General features: G+C 42.2%; 1 protein-coding gene and 1 long non-coding RNA gene across 3 annotated transcripts in view; one reads left to right on the top strand and one right to left on the bottom strand.

Moving 5' to 3' along the window:
- Positions 1-13,764, bottom strand: part of LOC110537029 (uncharacterized) — a 25,414-nt gene extending 11,650 nt beyond the window's left edge. Inside the window, exons 1-2 of one of the 2 annotated variants that reach the window (XR_016484896.1) lie at positions 13,435-13,737; positions 11,262-12,240 (exon numbers count right to left, since the gene is read on the bottom strand). Coding sequence is in view for 1 of the 2 variants with exons in the window: in XM_021622744.3 (XP_021478419.2) it covers positions 11,330-12,240; positions 13,435-13,606 (1,083 nt within the window). In the remaining variant the exon portion in view is untranslated. Of the gene's footprint in view, positions 1-10,852; positions 12,241-13,434 lie in introns of those variants that run through there. The other variant, XM_021622744.3, reaches the window with a different exon arrangement.
- On the top strand, positions 13,646-17,336 carry LOC149979084 (uncharacterized). The gene is made up of 2 exons (XR_016484897.1): positions 13,646-13,957; positions 14,216-17,336. It is a non-coding gene; the product is annotated as an uncharacterized LOC149979084 (long non-coding RNA).

Below are 17,336 nucleotides of genomic sequence, written 5' to 3'. Positions count from 1 at the left end.
ACATTACCGCTTTACCCTGGCCAGAACGCATAGTAGGCTAGACTATACAGCTGCTGTTATTAGTAGCCTACAGTTGATCAAAAATAGTCTAGTTTCCATGCAATACAGCATCCCAGCAAACAGGGGATGTCCTGAGGACATTCAACGACATTCCCGTTAGGTCTCTTAAGGGTTTTGGCATAACATTATTCCACTGACGTTATGATAACGTTCTAAGAACGTTGCGTGATGGACCCAAGGGAATGTTCTCTCGGGGACCTTTCTCTATTTCCCTGTTTGTTCCCAGGACATCACTGAGGACCATGTCAGAACCTTTTAAAGAGGTTCTCAGGGACTTTCATTTTACTAGTCCTTTGGACGTTGTGTGATGGTCCCAAGGGAAAGTTCGCAGGGGGACCTTTTTTATAGTTTAGATTTTGTCCAGTCCGGTCTGACTGTTGACGTTAACATCAAAGCCAGGGTGGACTGACCAAACTTTTCAACGTCCAAGGATGTCCGGTGTCGGTTGGTGAGATGCTGGTTACAGTAAATGGAAAGAGAGGAGGCTCATTGATAGGTGTCAGTAAGAACTGGGAGAGTTGGCATTACCATGAGATTGAGAGAGAGAGGCAGAGAGAGAGAGAGGGGGAGAGAGGAAGGTGTTGTCCAGATTCTGACTGTTTGAACACCTGGTTTGATCACCAGACGACAGGAAGACAAAGAAAACCATTAAGAGCTGAACATAACAGTATGCCAGTGGAAGGGAGTCGCAGGTGCAGGTGACCCAACTGTGTTTTGTGTCTTCTATGATTTCCCAGTGTAGCCAATTCAGTTGCAGTAATTCCTTTAATGATTTGTTTTGGTAATTCTGAGCTTAAATCACTTGATAATTCATCAACAAAATTAATATCAGTAAAATCACTATAACTAATTGATAGGTCTACCATTACGTATTACTTCTGTAAATGTTTATTATCCTCCACCCTCATGAGGGAGAGAAATTTGAAAATATAAAGATACAGTGTGTATGTTTTTGTAATGGCAAAACCTCTTGGCATACCGATCCCTTTAGCGGGATCATTTTCGTCAACATCCGCCGAATTGCAGATCGCCAAATTCAAATTAAATTACTAAAAATATTTAATTTTCATGAAATCACAAGTGCAATATAGCAAAACACAGCTTAGCTTGTTTTTAATCCACCTGGCGTGTCAGATTTTTTAAAAAAAGAAGCTTTACAGCGAAAGCCAACCAAGCGTTTATGTGAGGACAGCTCTCAGTAGACAAAACATTACAAACAGCTAGCAGCAAAGTAGATTGGTCACAAAAGTCAGAAAAGCAATAAAACTAATCGCTTACCTTTGATGATCTTCAGATGTTTGCACTCACGAGACTCCCAGTTACACAATAAATGTTTGTTTTGTTCGATAAAGATTATTTTTATATCCAAAAACCTCCATTTGGTTGGCGCGTTTTGTTGAGTAATCCACAGGCTCGTGCAGGTCACGACGGGCAGACGAAAATTCCAACTAGTATCCGTAAAGTTTGTAGAAACATGTCAAACATTTTTTATAATCAATCCTCAGGTTATTTTTACAATAAATAATCAATAATATTTCAACCGGACGGTAGCCTTTTCAATACAAGAGAGAAAGAAAAGGTCTCGTTCCAGTGTCGCACGCATGAACAAATCTGGGGACACCTAGCTATCCACTGACGCGATGTGAACATTCTCGCTAATTTTTCAGAATAAAAGCCTGAAACTATGTGTAAAGACTGTTCACACCCTGTGGAAGCCATAGGGAAAGGAATCTGGTTTATATACATTTAAATGGAGGACAGGCTTGCAATGGAACAGAGTAGTTTCAGAAAAACAGCACTTCCTGGTTGGATTTTCCTCAGGTTTTTGCCTACAATATCAGTTCTGTTATACTCACAGACAATATTTTGACAGTTTTGGAAACTTTAGAGAGTTTATCCTAATAAGCCAATTATATGCATATTCTAGCTTCTGGGCCTGAAAAATAGGCAGTTTACTTTGGGAACGTTTTTTATCCAAACATCAAAATACAGCCCCCTTGCTTCAAGAGGTTTTAAACTTACAGAAGGTAAACCATTTATCCAAAACTAAATATAAGTGTTGGCAGAGGTCTTTACATCAACATTATTTTGTTTTGATGTATTTCTGATACCTTTTAAGATCTTTTCTTGTACAGTGGGGAGAACAAGTATTTGATACACTGCCGATTTAGCAGGTTTTCCTACTTGCAAAGCATGTAGAGGTCTGTAATTTTCATCATAGGTACACTTCACTGCGGAATCTAAAACAAAAATCCAGAAAATCACATTGTATGATTTTTAAGTAATTCATTTGCATTTTATTGCATGACATACTGTAAGTATATGATCACCTACCAACCAGTAAGAATTCCGGCTCTCACAGACCTGTTAGTTTTTCTTTAAGAATCCCTCCTGTTCTCCACTCATTACCTGTATTAATTGCACCTGTTTGAACACATTACCTGTATAAAAGACACCTGTCCACACACTCAAACAGACTCCAACCTCTCCACAATGGCCAAGACCAGAGAGCTGTGTAAGAACATCAGGGTGAGAAGGCAACAGCTGTTGGCACAATTATTAGAAAATGGAAGAAGTTCAAGATGACGGTCAATCACCCTCGGTCTGGGGCTCCATGCAAGATCTCACCTCGTGGGGCATCAATGATCATGAGGAAGGTGAGGAATCAGCCCAGAACTACACTGCAGGACCTGGTCAATGACCTGAAGAGAGCTGGGACCACAGTCTCAAAGAAAACAATTAGTAACACACTACGCCATCATGGAATAAAATCCTGCAGTGTACGCAAGGTCCCCCTGCTCAAGCCAGCGCATGTCCAGGCCCGTCTGAAGTTTGCCAATGACCATCTGAATGATCCAGAGGAGGAATGGGAGAAGGTCATGTGGTCTGATGAGACAAAAATAGAGCTTTTTGGTCTCAACTCCACTCGCTGTGTTTGGAGGAAGAAGAAGGATGAGTACAACCCCAAGATCACCATCCCAACCGTGAAGCATGGAGGTGGAAACACCATTCTTTGGGGATGCTTTTCTGTAAAGGGGACAGGACGACTGCACCGTATTGAGGGGAGGATGGATGGGGCCATGTATCGCAAGATCTTGGCCAACAACCTCCTTCCCCCATTGAAGATGGGTCGTGGCTGGGTCTTCCAGCATGACAACGACCCGAAACACACAGCCAGGGGAACTAAGGAGTGTCTCCGTAAGAAGCATATCAAGGTCCTGGAGTGTCCTAGCCAGTCTCCAGACCTGAACCCAATAGAAAATCTTTGGAGGGAGCTGAAAGTCTGTATTGCCCAGCGACAGCCCCGAAACCTGAAGGATCTGGAGAAGGTCTGTATGGAGGAGTGGGCCAAAATCCCTGCTGCAGTGTGTGCAAACCTGGTCAGGAACTACAGGAAACATATGATCTCTGTAATTGCAAACAAAGGTTTCTGTACCAAATATTAAGGTCTGCTTTTCTGATGTACCAAATACTTATGTCATTACTTAAAAATCATACAATGTGATTTTCTGGATTTTTATTTTAGATTCTGTCTCTCACAGTTGAAGTGTACCTATGATAAAAATGACAGACCTCGACATGCTTTGTAAGTAGGAAAACCTGCAAAATCGGCCGTGTTTCAAATACTTGTTCTCCCCACTGTAGATGTTTTCTAAGACCCCTTTTCCATCTGTTATCCAGAAATCAAAGTCGTTACTTATGCCAAATTCTTAAGATGGAAAAATGTATCTATGCCATCATTTCCCCAAAATATAGACTCTTAAATTTCATTTGACACCCAATTTGATATACTCCTGTGACCATCACATGTTGGCGCTCATGGGTCCTTTTCAATGGATATGCCCCTAACCAATAGCAGTGAAATGAGATTAAATCTAGTCATGATCAATTTAATATATTTTCATTAATTAGCCTAAGTGAAATAGATTGGCTTGATAGCAGCAGTCATTGACCCTGTTGGTTGGTTAGCAAGAAAATCTTGACGTTAGACATTGTACATTTTTTCTTGATGTTACACAGCATTCACTTTTGGGAAAACTGGTCCAGCCACTTCAAATCAAACCAAATTGTATTGGTCACATACACATACTTAGCAGATGTTATTACAGGTGTAGCGAAATACTTCCGCAATAGTTAGCCAAGATGGCGTAGCAGTAGGACGTGTGTGTTTGTCTTTGTCTAATCCCATGTCTTATCCCGTGTAAATAGCCGGGCTTTTTCGTATATATCTTAATCTCACTTTCTATCTACGAACTAAATATACTTTCCTGCAACCCGCCTCACCCAATGTGGTGCGGATCTGCTATTTTTATTCCTTATAACTGGAACTTCCATTAGGAGCTAGCCAGCTAACTAGCAACTAGTCTTCGTTAGCCAAGAGTCTTCACCTTTTTCTCAGTCACCAGCCAGCCTTAGCTCGGACAACACCTTCCAGTCTGCAAAGCGTGATATCAACCCAGAGCATATCGGTCTGCTTATCTCTACCATATCATCAGATTCCTGCCGCTTTGGATCATTATACTGGATCATCGCAGCTAGCTAGCTGCAAATGAGTGACTACAGTTAGCTAACACCTCTGTCCCGAAGCAAGCACCAGCTAGTCTTGAGCTAGCCTCGAGCTAGGCCCATATACCAGCTAATTCTAGGGCTACAATACTTCCTTTGCAAATTGGCCTGGACCCTTTATTGTCGACACATCACGACTGGACTGCCGACGTGATCACCCGATGTGGTCTCAACAGGCTATTCTGTTACAATGTCTCCGAAGAACCATCACTAGCCCCGGCCCGCTAGCTTTTCTGAACGCTGTGTCCCCTGCTCACCTAGCATAGTAGTGACTACCGAAAGGCACACTGACTCACCTATTGCTGCTCTTTTGGCCCTATGATCACTCGGCTACACTGCTGATGCCCCCTGGACTATTTCAATAACACGGTCCCTCATTATTTTTTACCTGTCGGTCCCAGCCTCGAACTCAGGTCCAGTATGTATCTAATTGACCCTCTCTGCCCATTCATTGCCATTTACCCATTCTTGTCTTAGCTCTCCTGATCAACACCTGTGATTGCTTTATGCCTCTCTCTAATGTCAATATGCCTTGTCTACTGCTGTCTTGGCTATTTCTTATTGTTTTAATTCACTGTAGAGCACTCAGTCCTGCTCAAAATGCCTTAAATAGCTATTTTCTCCCACCCCACTCACATGCGGAGACCTCAACTGGCTCAACTGGTGCCTCAAGAGACTAAACCTCTCTCATCATCACTCAACGTCTAGGTTTACCTCCACTGTACTCACATCCTGCCATAACATTGTCTGTACATTATGCCCTGAATCTATTCTACCACGCCCAGAAATCTGCTCCTTTTATTCACTGTCCCCAACGCACAAGACAACCAGTTCTTATAGCCTTTAGCAGTACCCTTATCCTACTCCTCCTCTGTTCATCTGGAGATGTAAAGGTTAACCCAGGCCCCGTAGCACCCAGTTCCACTCCTATTCCCCAGGCTCTATCATTTGTTGACTTCTGTAACCGTAAAAGCCTTGGTTTCATACATGTAAAGATCAAAAGCCTCCTCCCTAAATTGGTTTTATTCACTGCTTTAGCACACTCTGCCAACCCTGATGTCCTAGCCGTGTCTGAATCCTGGCTTAGGAAGGCCACCAAAAAATAAGAACAGATATAGCCCTTGGTTCACTGGTTGACTGCCCTTGACCAGCACAAAAACATCCTGTGGCGTACTGCAATAGCATCAAATAGCTCCCGCGATATGCAACTTTTCAGGGAAGTTAGGAACCAATATACACAGGCAGTTAGGAAAGCAAAGGCTAGATTTTTCAGTCTCATCTAAAAGTTGTAAATTCTTGGTTATCTGCATGAACCCTGGCTAACAATTTGAATCAGCAATACAAAATTGGGTTTAATTATTTATTTACTAAATACCTAACTAATCACACAGAATTACACATACACATAATTAAATCATAACTTCATTACAAGTTACGTCATAAAGGAAAACGTCCCTAGCGGGCGGAACAGATATGACAGCTGGTTACACAAAAGAAAAGGCGCTGAGTTTGAGTGAAAGAGCGGGAAGACTGAGGAACAAAGGGCGAAGCTGTGCTATCGTAAATACAGTATCTTATGCATTCTAAATTACTGCCCATTTGGAAAAGGAAAATGCAATAAATATTTACTCTGAGCTGCGCTTCGGTAGGTTGGTGGTTGATGGAAGTCCGTGTTGCCCAACCGAGTCCTTTGTCCTTTGAAGAATGTCTCTGCTGGTAAATTGAATACGTTGTAGCAACATCGATAAGTGGTAGACGGGATACTCTGTCTGTTCCTTCCTAACCCTCATTTGCAGCGGCTGTTGCTAACTCAACGGCTAGGAGGTATATATATATTTTTTTTATTCACTTCTGTAGTGAATAAGAGTTCAAAGTTCATACCATTCGCAACCAAAGCTCACGCTGATGTTGGCTTCGTTCTGTAGTTATTATCGGAACCATTCTGACATCGGACCGTCGTCCTCACGTCCTCGGAACAGGAGGTTATATCGTCATCAAGGGCTTATATAGGAAGGGAGAGGAGGGCGTGTTTGAAAAGTTTTATAGCCCATGTCCCTTCACAGGGACAAAAACCCAAATCTCACATTTTAGAAGCTAAAATCACATTTCATCCCATCACGAATAATTTAATATTCAAACATTTAAATTGAACAACAATTCCATGTGAATCCAATAACTCTGATGTGTAGACTTTCCACTGTAGAGTTTATGTCATCTTACCATTGATGAGAATGTCTCAGATGAGAACCGAACTGACATCATATTCATTAAGTACCACCGCATATGTTCAATTGGTCGGATTACCAGTATATAGTTCATTTCCCCCCACCTTCTGATGTTCCCAGAATCTCTACGTTACCCATGGGTTTTGCAAATGTAACATCAGTAGGGTAGAGAGAGGAAAAAGGGGGGAAGAGGTATTTATGACTGTCATAAACCTACCCCCAGGCCAACGTCATGACAGTAGGATGTGAGAACAGTGGAGGTAAACCTAGGCATTGAGTGACGATGAGAGAGGTTACATCTCTGGAGGCACCAGTTAAGCCAGGTGAGGTCTCTGCATGTGTGTGGGTGGGACAAAAGAGCTATAAGAGCATGTTGAGAAGACTGGGGGCTCTACAGTGAAATAAAACAATAAGAACTAATCAAAACAGCAGTAAACAAAGCATATTGACATTAGAGAGGGGCATAAAGCAATCACAGGTGTTGATCAGGAGAGTTAAGACAACAACGGGTAAATGGCGATGAATGGGAAGAGAGGGTCAGTTAGGTACACACAGGATCTGAGTTCGAGGCTGGCGCCGACAGATAAACAAAATGAGGTACCGTGTTAGTGAACAGTCCAGCAGGCATCAGCTGTTTAGCCGAGTGAACATAGGATTCAGCGAGCAGCAATAGGTGAGTCAGGGTGCAGTTCGGTTGTCACTAATAAGCTAGGTGAGCAGTATACACAGCGTTCAGAAAGCTGGCGGGCCAGGGCTAGTGATGGGTCTTCGGCGACATTGCAATGGAAAAGCCTTTTGAAACCACATCGGACGTTTACGTCGGCAGACCAGTCGTGATGGATCGGCGGGGCTCCGTGTCGACAATAAAGGGACCAGGCCAATTGGCAAAAGAGGTATTGTAGCCCAAGAATTAGCTGGTATACTTTGTCGGCTAGCCGGGAGTTGGACCTGGCTCAAGGCTAGCTCAAGGCTAACTGGTGAATGCTTCGGGACAGAGGCGTTTCCCAACAATAGCCACTCGGTTGCAGCTAGCTAGCTGCGGTGATCCGGTGTAATGGTTCAGAGCTTGCTGTAGGAATCCGGTGATGTGGTATAGAAAAGCAGTCCTATATGCTCTGGGTTGATATCGAGCTGTGCAGACTGGCAGGTATTCACCGAGCTAAAGCTGGCTGGTGTCCGAGCTGAAGGTGAAGACCGCTAGCAGTGGCTAACAATGACTAATAACTAGTAGCTAGTTAGCTGGCTAGCTTCTGATGGACGTTCCAGTAATTAGGTCTAAAAATAGCAGATCCGTACCACATTGGGTGAGGCGGGTTGCAGGAAAGTATATTTAGTTCGTAGATGGAAAGTGAGATTAAAATCTATACGAAAGAAAACGAAGAAACAGAGTATTTACATGGAACAAGACAAACACACGTCCGTTTCATACAGTTGAAGTCGGAATTGTACAGACACCTTATCCAAATACATTTAAACTCTGTTTTTCACCAATCCTGACATTTAATCCTAGTAAAAATTCCCTGTCTTAGGTCAGTTAGGATCAACACTTTCTTTTAATAATGTGAAATGTCAGAATAATAGTAGAGAGAATGATTTATTTCAGCTTGTATTTATTTCATCACATTCCCAGTGGGTCAGAAGTTTACATACACTCAATTAGTATTTGGTAGCATTGCCTTTAAATTGTTTAACTTGGGTCAAACATTTCAGGTAGCCTTCCACAAGCTTCCCACAAGAAGTTGGGTGAATTTTGGCCCATTCCTCCTGACAGAACTGGGTCAGGTTTGTAGGCCTCCTTGCTCGCACACTCTTTTTCAGTTCTGCCCACACATTTTCTATAGGATTGAGGTCAAGGCTTTGTGATGGCCACTCCAATACCTTGAATGTGTTGTCCTTAAGCCATTTTTCCACAACTTGTGAAGTATGCTTGGGGTCATTGTCCATTTTGAAGAGCCATTTGCAACCAAGCTTTAACTTGAGATGTTGCTTCAATATATCTTCAAAATTTTCCATCCTCAGAATTTTTCATTCTCATGATGCCATCTATTTTGTGAAGTGCACCAGTCCCTCCTGCAGCAAAGCACCCCCACACATGATGCTGCCACCCCCGTGCCTCACGGTTGGGCTGGTGTTCTCGGCTTGCAAGCCTCCCTCTTTTTCCTCCAAACATAGTGGTGGTCATTATGGCCAAAAAGTTATATTTCTGTTTCATCAGACCAGAGGACATTTCTCTAAAAAGTACAATATTTGTCCACATGTGCAGCTGCAAACTGTAGTCTGGCTTTTTTTATGGCGGTTTTGGAGTGGTGGCTTCTTCCTTGCTGAGCAGCCTTTCAGATTATGTCGATATAGGACTCATTTTACTGTGGATATAGATACCTTCGTACCTGTTCCCTCCAGCATCTTCACAAGGTCCTTTGCTGTTGTTCTGGGATTGATTTGCACTTTTGGCACCAAAGTACGTTCATCTCTAGGAGACAGAAGCGGTATGATGGATGCCTGGTCCCATGGTGTTTATACTTGCGTACTATTGTTTGTACAGACGAACGTGGTAACTTCAGGCGTTTGGAAACGGCTCCCAAGGATGAACCAGACTTGTGGAGGTCTACAATTTATTTTCTGAGGTCTTGGCTGATTTCTTTTGATTTTCCCATGATGTCAAGCAAATAGGCACTGAGTTTGAAGGTTGGCATTGAAATACATCCGCAGGTACACCTCCAATTGACTGAAATTATGTAAATTAGCCTATCAGAAGCTTCTAAAGCCATGACATCATTTTCTGGAATTTTACAAGCTGTTTAAAGGCACAGTAAACTCAGTGTATGTAAACTTTTGACCCACTGGAATTGTGATACAGTGAATTATAAGTGAAATAATCTGTCTGTAAACAATTGTTGGAAAAATTACTTGTGTCATGCACGTAACCGACTTTCCAAAACTATAGTTTGTTAACAAGACATTTGTTGAGTGGTTGAAAAGCTAGTTTTAATGACTCCAACCATAATGTATGTAAACTTCCGACTTCAACTGTAAATAGCTATCGGTAGTTCAAATAAAGCAAAATGATGTACTAATAAACCCACCACAGTGATGTCGATTATGAATTAAGTCCCAGGCGGAGAGTTCTCGGTTGAATACAGATGCGCATCGGACAGTCCTTGCACTTTTCAACCCACGCCCACCCTGATATATAACACCGCCCACTGGGCGAAATGGCGTAAAATAAGTGATGCCCCCTCTGTAAGGCTGCAATTAGCTACTAAATTATCCTTAATTGATTCTGTATGGGATTTTAAAATAATCTGTTCAAGGACATACATCTGGTGTAATAGATTATTGGTACCATGATTGTCTTTAAAATGTGTATTTATTTATATGAAGATTGACCACGAAGATTAACATTTCCCTTCACTATAATGGGGATCCTGTTTTCTGCATACAATGCTTGCAGTACTGCGGCCGGCCTTGAATTTGGTGGCTGATTTTAGCCATCTTTATTTTTCACCTTGTCTTATTTTCCACTAGAGGGCGACCTCTAACAGTTATTCAGCTCAGTAGATCCAAGGCCTACCATAAAAATAAACGCTGTACATTGATTCACACACTACTAGACGAAGGTGTATCCTACAGTGACAAATAACTTGACTTGATTTAAGAAAACTTAATGGGAGGTAAATTTGTGTGCATTAGAAAACCCTATGTCAACTTTACACCTCTCTCTGTTGGTTTCAAGAAATGGGTGTGTAAAATAAAAACAGGGATAATATTGCTCTAATTAACTTCCTCGCAGTTCTCGTACTAAGACTGACCTTTGTGTTCCTGGGTGAGAGATAATTCAAGTATACCATTTAGTGTTCAAACATGGTTTTATAAGAACATTGGTGAGGATGGGCTGTCTGTTACAATCGTCCCACTGGTCATTCTAGCTACCGTTGACCTGATGTGAGTTTTCTTTCCTTCTTCGGGAGCAGACATTCAGAAATAAATATTCCCACACATGCTTAATCAATATGACAGAGTTAGTTTATTTGCAAGGAGACCAACCAGCTCCAATTTAAATCTTTAAGAGGAAGAAATGAACATTATATTTCTCTCTAACGTAATGTCATATATTGATCCACGAGGGGATGCGTTCAAGTCAAGTATTTTCATAGCATGTTCATGAGCAGCTCTCTCAAATCAATGCAGACATGAGGTGCCTCAGTCTGCAAAACATTACACATTCTATAGTCCTCTAGTCTTTCAATTAAATGTAGAATTAGACATTCCTTCTCTTCAGTTCTCTCTCTTTCTCTTCCAAAATGCTGGGTACTATGAGAACATTTTTATTTAACCTTTATCTTGACAGGGAAGTAACACAAACTAGATAAGCCATGTAAATGAGACCATAGACTCCTCAGTATGACTTACCATGTTGCTCAAGGGAAAGGCTATGTCTATCCCCTCATAGGGTCTTTCCACTCCAAGGCATCTTTGTGCTACCTTCCTCGGGTGTGAGTTCTGAGGTGTCCCTTGATATGGCTGGACTGACTGAATCCTTTCCCACAGACAGGACAGGAGTAGGGTTTCTCCCCTGTGTGGACCCTCAGGTGGGTCTTCAGATGGACTGACTGGCTGAAGCGTTTACCACACACGTGGCAGCGGTATGGTCTCTCTCCCGTGTGGATGCGCTGGTGCTCCCTGAACCTGCCTGAGTAGCTGAAGCTCTTGCCACATACACCACAGTGGAAGGGCTTATCCTTAGTGTGAGAACGCAGGTGGACCTTGAGGTAACTGGTAGAGGTGAATGACTTCCAACAGACTGTGCAGAGGATTTGCCTGTGACTAGTGTCACCACTGTGTGCCTTCAGTTGGGATAGCTCACAGAACACGGCACCACACTGAGTACATGAGTGTGTCTGTGTGTCCTCCTCTGGTCTCCTTTCTGGATCTCTCGGAACATTTTCAGTGTTCTCACTCTGTGTTCTAGAACAGTCTGGATTTACTGCAGAGAGAGGCTGAGACTGAGGGGAGTCACTGGTTGGTTCTGATAGTGATACTCCATAGCCCTCTCCACCAGGTTCTGTTTTGATCTGTCCAGTTGTGTTGGTCAGTAGAGAGTACTTCTCTCTGTTTTCCACAGTTTGGAAAAGATGTGTGGGCTGAGGTGGCTCCTGATCACAGTCACCTTTCACACAGAGAGGAATGATTATGGAGTCTTCTTTGGTATCTGCCTCCGGCCCTTGAATCTGCTCTACCTCCTGACGGGCCCTGAGTTCACCCTGTTCCTCTTTAATCTGTGTGGGCTCTGTGTCCTCCTGCCCCAGACTTGGGCTCCACTCCTGCTCACAGCGCTGTTGCTCAGGGGGAGTTTGCTGCTCTGAGACACAAGAGAGAATGGGCTGAGGAGCTGTTGGAAAGAAGACAATAAATGATGTCAATAAAAGTAATGACAGCTGTTGACGTTTGATTGACAAGACCACCATTGAGTTAGCTAGCTTGTTCTGGGAATGGAGTATCTATGTCTCTGTCTGAATCTCAAATCTTGCCTTCCCCTCGCCCCTCTATTTGAGAGTTCACGCACACCTCCCCCATATGCACAAGTGTCCTAAAGCTGAGGGTGTGAAAATTATGGAGGGTGTAGGGGATAATTAGACTCTACGATAACCACTTTGACTAAGCCAGCAACGTCGGGTTCAGAGCGAAGTGGAATCCCCCCAAAATATTTTTGAATTTGCGTTTGCACAAGCGTCACTGTGCAAAATGGTATGCAGCATCATCTGGGTATGTGAGCAACAAAAGTTCAACATTTACCTTCTGCTACCATTTATGTCAAGCCATCTATGCATATAATCTCATGCATATGTTCAATAAATCCAAGGTATGCACCACACAGAACACACTGCAATTGCCTCAGCAACGCAATGCTGCAAGGCAAACAGTGTTCCATTGGAAATTAATGTACTTCTGGTGTACCAAAACCGTGTTGGTGTGATGAGAAGGCATTATTATATGCCAAGTGCATTTGTTTGTTTGATTTTTGATACATGTAAAAGATTAGATACCTCACAAAATGTAATGTTTAACTGTTACTGAGGTTTATATCTTGTAAAACGACAGGGTGGATTTGTTAATAAGAATTTCATGCTTGTTTTATTATTTCAAAGTGTAACATGAATTGCATCATTCAAGTCACCAGTGTCCCAAAGTTGATGGGTTTAATGACCCAAGTCACCCTCGGATTTCGCCAGCAACATGGGGAAACTGAGGGCCCTCGGTCCAGCTTTTGTCAAATTAATGTCAGATTTTACTTTTTGTAGCAGGCTAGGAAAATGTACTCAGCAAGTTAGGTTAATTAGGTTAATGTTAGGAAAATTGTTAGGGTATGCTCAAATGCAAAAAACAATAAAACATAAACTTTTGACATTAATTCGGCACAAGCTGAATTCCTTCCAGCCATGACCAGGGCCCTCAGAGCGAGTTGGTAGGGGCGAGGAGTGGGATACACCGTCTCTCTGCCCTAAACATTCAAATACTGCAGAATACAATTTAACACGTTTCTAGCCCTATAGCTAATTTGTGTAATGTCGAGCTAGCTACATACCCGGTAAGACCGGTGTGATCAAGTGGCGTTTCAGGTATTGGTTTTCTCGCTTTGTCCGGGCTATTTCTTCCTGGTACTCAGAGATTGTGTCTCCGACCACTCTAAGTATCTCCTCGGCAGCTTGCATCAAACGCTCAGTTAGATACACATTCAGATATTGTAATTTAGCCATCGTTGGACGATTCTAGGGGGCAAAATAGCTTCCCAAAATACACGTAGCCTGGGCAAAGACAGTACAGTCTTCAGAATCTCAGTGGCTAGGGCTTGTTGTCAAACATGAACGCTGTACTGCACGGAAGTGACGTCAGCACGACATGCACACATGGGTAGAATTGCTCGTTTTCAGAATTTAGAAAATATAGCTAAAGTTGCGTCATTGACATTGTAAAAGAGATACACACCATTGCATTGGTATGCCGCGTTGCACATCATGAAATAAAGAAAAAAAGGGCGACTTTGACAGACTGAGCAGTACACTAAGTAGACTACCACTGGAAGAACGTGAAAACATCAACTCAGTAAGGTAATTAGTTACTACAATTTATGTGTCAATCTGATCCCTTCCAGAATGTCAACACAATTACTTCTAAAAAGGCATATTATGCTATATAATGTAGCCTAAGCTATGATATTGGATAGGCTATTCATATCAAGTTATTTATTTTCATAGTGTGAATGATGGAAAAAATGTATACATTTATTAATAGGCATTAGGAAGGTGCCTGTAATAGTGTTCTGTAATGACTGCATTTATTCACATTCTCTGTGTCTACATTCATAGGTCATGGACAGGACACACCAGACAGGACCCACCGGACCTACAGCCATCTTGGGTAGTGCGCATCCCAGGCTGGCAAACCTGGATAGGGTGTTCCCCAAGGTGACATTCTATTGAAATCCACCCTACTCCTGGTAATTTTTTATGACTAAATATGATCAATCTGACATAATTCTATTTATAACTGCATAATATCCTACTTAAGCAAATTTGATGGGTAGCCAGGCTGATACTCCCTGTGACAGTCAGTCCAGGGCTGTCCAACTCAATTCCTGGAGAACTGCATGATTACTGGGTTATTTCCTTTCAATTAAGACCTATGTATGTATCTATGTATGTATGTATATATATATCAGTTGAAGTCGGAAGTTTACATACACTTAGGTTGGAGTCAATAAAACTTGTTTTTCAACCACTCCACAGATTTCTTGTAAACAAACTAGTTTTGGAAAGTCGGTTAGGACATCTACTTTGTGCATGACACAAGTAATTTTTCCAACAATTGTTTACAGACAGATTATTTCACTTATAATTCACTGTATCACAATTCCAGTGGGTCAAAAGTTTACATACACTGAGTTGACTGTGCCCTTAAACAGCTTGGAAAATTCCAGAAAATGATGTCATGGCTTTGGAAGCTTCTGATAGGCTAATTGACATAATTTGAGTCAATTGGAGATGTACCTGTGGATGTATTTCAATGCCAATCTTCAAACTCAGTGCCTCTTTGCTTGACATCATGGGAAAATCAAAAGAAATCAACCAGGACCTCAACAACGACAATTGCAGACCTCCACAAGTCTGGTTTCATCCTTGGGAGCAGTTTCCAAAAGCCTGAAGGTACCACATTCATCTGTATAAACAATAGTACGCAAGTATAAACACCATGGGACCACGCAGCTGTCATACCGCTCAGGAAGGAGATGTTCTGTCTCCTAGAGATGAACGTGCTTTGGTGCGAAAAGTGCAAATCAATCCCAGAATAACAGCAAAGGACCTTGTGAAGATTCTGGAGGAAACAGGTACAAAAGTATCTATATCCACAGTAAAATGAGTCCTATATCGACATAACCTGAAAGGCCGCTCAGCAAGGAAGATGCCACTGCTCCAAAACCGCCATAAAAAAGCCAGACTACGGTTCGCAACTGCACATGGGGACAAAGATGGTACTTTTTTGAGGAATGTCCTCTGGTCTGATGAAACAAAAATATAACTTTTTGGCCATAATGACCACCGTTATGTTTGGAGGAAAAAGGGGGAGGCTTGCAAGCCGAAGAACACCATCCCAACCGTGAAGCATGGGTGGCAGCATCATGTTGTGTGGGTGCTTTGCTGCAGGGGGGACTGGTGCACTTCACAAAATAGATGGCATCATGAGGGTGGAAAATTATGAGGACATATTGAAGCAACATCTCAAGACATCAGTCAGGAAGTTAAAGCTTGGTCGCAAATGGCTCTTCCAAATGGACAATGACCCCAAGCATACTTCCAAAGTTGTGGCAAAATGGCTTAAGGCCAACAAAGTCAATGTATTGGAGTGGCAAACACAAATCCCTGACCTCAATCCAATAGAACATTTGTGGGCAGGACTGAAAAAGCGTATGCGAGCAAGGAGGCCTACAAACCTGACTCAGTTACACCAGCTCTGTCAGGAGGAATGGGCCAAAATTCACCTAAATTATTGTGGGAAGCTTGTGGAAGGCTACCTGAAACGTTTGACCGACGTTAAACAATTTAAAGGCAATGCTACCAAATACTAATTGAGTGTATGTATCTTGTGACCCACTGGGAATGTGATGAAATAAATAAAAGCTGAAATAAATCATTCTCTCTGCTTTTATTCTGACATTTCACATTCTTAAATTAAAGTGGTGATCCTAACTGATCTAAGACAGGGAATTTTTACTTGGATTAAATGTCAGGATTTGTGAAAAACTGAGTTTAAATGTATTTGGCTATGGTGCATGTAAACTTCCGACTTATTTTATATTTGAGATTCTTCAAATAACCACCCTTTGCCTTGATGACGGCTTTGCACACTCTTGACATTCTCTCAACCAGCTTCTCCTGGAATGCTTTTCCAACAGCCTTGAAGGAGTTCCCACATATGCTGAGCAAACCAGATGGCATGGCGTATCGCTGCAGAATGCTTGGTAGCCTTGCTGGTTAAGTGTGCCTTGAATTCTAAATAAATCATAGACAGTGTCACCAGCAAATCACCCCCACACCATAACACATCCACCTCCATGCTTTATGGTGGGAAATACACATGCGGAGATTATCTGTTCACCCACACCACGTCTCACAAAGACACGGCGGTTGGAACAAAAAATCTCAAATTTGGACTCAAAAGACCAAAGGACAGATGTCTAATATCCATTGCTGGTGTTTCTTGGCCCAAACAAGTCTCTTCCTCTTATTGGTGTCTTTTAGTAGTGGTTTCTTTGCAGCAATTCGACAATGATGTCCTGATTCACACAGTCTCCTCTGAACAGTTGATGTTGAGATGTGTCTTGAACTCTGTGAAGCATTTATTTGGGCTGCAATCTGAGGTGCAGTTAACTTAATGCACTTATCCTCTGCAGCAGAGGTAACTCTGGGTCTTCCTTTCATGCGGTGGTCCTCATGAGAGCCAGTTTCATCATAGCGCTGACGGTTTTTGCGACTGCACTTGAAGAAACTTTCAAAGTTCTTGAAATTTTCCAGATTGATTGACCTTCATGTCTTAAAGTAATGATGGACTGTCTTTGCTCTTTGCTTATGTGAGCTGTTCTTGCCATAATATGGACATGGTCTTTTACCAAATAGGGCTATCTTCTGTATACCACCCGACCTTGTCACAACACAACTGATTGGCTCAAACACATTAAGAAGAAAAGATATTCCACAAATTAACTTTTAGCAAGGCACACCTGTTAATTGAAATCCATTCCAGGTGACTACCTCATGAAGCTGGTTGAGAGAATGCCAAGAGTGTGCAAATCTGTCATCAAGGCAAAGGGTGGCTACTTTGAAGAATCTCAAGAATGTGTTATTTCATAGTTTTGATGTCTTCACTATTATTCTACAATGTAGAAAACAGTACAAATAAAGAAAAACCCTTGAATGAGTAGGTGTGTCCAAA

This window comes from Oncorhynchus mykiss, chromosome 12, assembly GCF_057628025.1.
Source record: "Oncorhynchus mykiss isolate SJ-2025 chromosome 12, ASM5762802v1, whole genome shotgun sequence".
In the NCBI taxonomy this organism is placed as follows: Eukaryota; Metazoa; Chordata; class Actinopteri; order Salmoniformes; family Salmonidae; genus Oncorhynchus; species Oncorhynchus mykiss.
Note: the sequence above shows the minus strand (reverse complement) of the source record. Positions and strands in the feature narration are given on the sequence as shown.